The 2,785-nt window shown below is 42.7% G+C and overlaps 1 protein-coding gene across 1 annotated transcript in view; it reads right to left on the bottom strand.

The window, feature by feature from the left end:
• cldn5a (claudin 5a) overlaps positions 1 to 1,465 on the bottom strand; it is a 1,806-nt gene extending 341 nt beyond the window's left edge. Inside the window, exon 1 of the mRNA XM_069138620.1 lies at positions 1 to 1,465. This exon is cut by the window's left edge and continues 341 nt beyond it. Coding sequence (XP_068994721.1) covers positions 552 to 1,199 — 648 coding nt within the window. The 5' untranslated portion in view covers positions 1,200 to 1,465 and the 3' untranslated portion in view covers positions 1 to 551.
• Positions 1,466 to 2,785: the final 1,320 nt, after the last annotated feature.

Genomic DNA, 2,785 nt, shown 5'->3' with positions numbered 1-2,785 from the left:
TTTTCTTCGTCCTTCTTGATTCTTATTGGACGTTGTTGTCAAGATCTCAACTTAGTTCCCCAAAAGGAAATTGGTCTTTGAATGTGTAGGAGTGCAAACATTCTCAGCTACTGCACCAGTTTGTGCTGACAGTGCACATCAAGGCAGAAGAACGGTGGGGTTATATTTTCAGTGGCAAGAGTTCTTCAAGAAAAGAAAACCTTTGTAGTTACAACAGTAAACAATTCAAAACACTAATTATTTCGAAGATTTACAAAAGCAGGTACCTAACAAAGATACTCCTTTTTGTCGTGAGCTACCTCTTATAGTTGATAGTCTTTTTTTATTCTCCTGTAGACACAAAAAGGATGTGTGAATTTGTGGTCCGAGCATACTGAAGGGCCAGTGTAAAAAGAGCAGAGGTGCTTCCATTGATTTTCAAAGTTCAGATTTCTAAAAACATACAAAAAAAACACACAAAAAAAACTGCAGGTGCAAAGACAACGTCCGTAAAAAAACAGTTTCTCAAAATCTGCAGGTCTCTTACGCACCGCCTGCTGGGAGCCACATAACTACACATAATTCCTCTTGTCATAGTCCCCGTTCTGCGTGGCTCTTTTGGTCGGTGCGTATTTTACCGAGTATCCCGAGTTACCGCTGGATGGACAGGAGCAGCAGAGCATCGTTCCTCCGATCAGGAGCAGCGCTGTGGCCGCCCAGCCGATGTAGAGCGCAGCGCCGATCTCCCTCTTCTTGGATGCGGGAACCTGTGGATTGTAGAAGTCCGATATGATGTTGTTGGCCATCCAGCAAAGAGGCACCAGCACAAATAGGCCACTGATTATGTAGATGGTCCCACCGGCGTTCACCACTCGAGCTTTGACGTACTCTGTGCGGATGCAATTTGTGCACTGTGCCCCCGCAATCACAACCATTAGACCCAGCACGCCCATCACAGAAGAGATGATGGAGAGCGCTCTGGCCGCTTGCAGATCGTGGCTAAGGGCGAGGACGGAGTCGTGCACCTTGCACTGCATCTGGCCTGTGCTCTGCACCACGCACGACATCCACAAGCCGTCCCAGATCGTCTGAGCCACCACGATGTTGGCCTCGATGAAAGCCGTCACCTTCCACATGGGTAGCCCGCACGCAACCATCACCAGGAGCGAGCCAAATACGCACAGCGACAGTCCCAAGATCTCCAGTCCGGCCGACACCATTTTCGCTCTTTACGTTCAATCAAGGCTGTCTGTAGTTTGTTAAACTCCTTATTTCTCTCCCTGAGAGAAGTGTGTATTTCTGCTCTTGATTTCTTCGTTCTCACCTCGATGTACAGGCGCGCCAGTCGTTAGTTGCGCATAACTCACCACATTTACTCAGAGATGTAAGACAGCAGCTCCGAGTCTCTTTGTTAGTGAGGTGATGTGAAAGCAACTGGAATCACAGTAGCACTGGACCACGAATATCTGCAGGATGGGGGTGTGTGGACTCGGGAAAAAACTTTCCTCCAATCCACTGTAGCCGCATCCTCAAGGGACCAATGAAAACGCAGGGAAGTTGTGCGACTGAATAAAGCGGTCCAGAGCGCATTGTGAGTTTGAACAGTTATTTACAATGAATAGAAAGGGGGCAGGAGAAGGGTGAGGGGGGTTTATGGGAAAGGGGGAGTAGAGGGGTGTCTTAAGGTTATGGAGCAGCTGAAATGCAATGGTTCGGTGAGGGCACTTGTATTATTGATTTTTCAGACATGGAGGCTAATGCCACTTGTCTGTGATATACAATACCTTCAATGGCCATTTCACACCGACTCTGATATATATGAGGCTCAGATTAGGCTGTCTTAAATAAAACGTTATAATAATTTTAAATGAATTAAGTGTACTTAACTTTGAAGCAGTTTTTACAGCCGGATCCCGTCTGTTTCTTTAGGCTATATAAAAAGTGTTGCGCTTAATGCTTTTGATCATCCACTAAATGTACTTTTTATTATGCTAATTTTATACTCAAAATCAACTTGCTTCTAAAATTGTATTAATTTTGTGACTATTGTTGTTGTTTATTAGGCCTATTTATCATAGCTATTCACCTGGCATGTGTTTGTCCGTTTTTTTTTTATTTTTTTTTTTTTTATTTTTTTTAAGGCTATTTACTTTAAGTGGTTGGAGTGGAGTATTATGCACCACATAGAGTGTAGGACAATTTGTGAAATAATAATAATTTCTGAACATTTCTATAATTTTTTTTTTTATAATATATATATATATATATATATGGCCTCAATAAAATGCACTCTTCTCCAGGACGTGCTCAATGTAAAAGCTTTTATTTGCACTTCAGAATAAAGTGGAAATATAAAAATAAAAGGATCTAAAAAAATGTAATATATCTAAATGTGTGCATTTAACAAAAGTAGCCTTACTTACTTTTCACCACCGAAATCGCGTATGGACACGTTTTTGGCGTAATAAAAAGCCTACAGTGTAGTCTGTAACATAATAAAATATAACCTAATTAAAGCCTTTCGACATAAATACAGTTACAGTTTGGCAGCTTCATTTTCAAACAGGGAGGTTACAGTGTAAAATAGTTTTACTTTAATGTTTCCCACAAAGGCGGCGGGTAGACGAAAGCCCCTTGCGTTATAAGAAACCGTAACACTGAAGTAGCCATATTGGATCTAACAAGTATTGAGATTGTACTGCTCAGCCCTCCTGATCTTGAGCCCTAATGGCGTCAGTGGCGCAGCCCGAGAACCGTTTTGGTGATGAAAAGCTTCAGGGACGAGGGCGGTCTCAGGGAAGCGGTT

This window comes from Embiotoca jacksoni, unplaced genomic scaffold (genome assembly GCF_022577435.1).
Source record: "Embiotoca jacksoni isolate LCO1_2020_lvr unplaced genomic scaffold, fEmbJac1.0.p SCAF_8, whole genome shotgun sequence".
NCBI lineage: Eukaryota > Metazoa > Chordata > Actinopteri > Embiotocidae > Embiotoca > Embiotoca jacksoni.
Note: the sequence above shows the minus strand (reverse complement) of the source record. Positions and strands in the feature narration are given on the sequence as shown.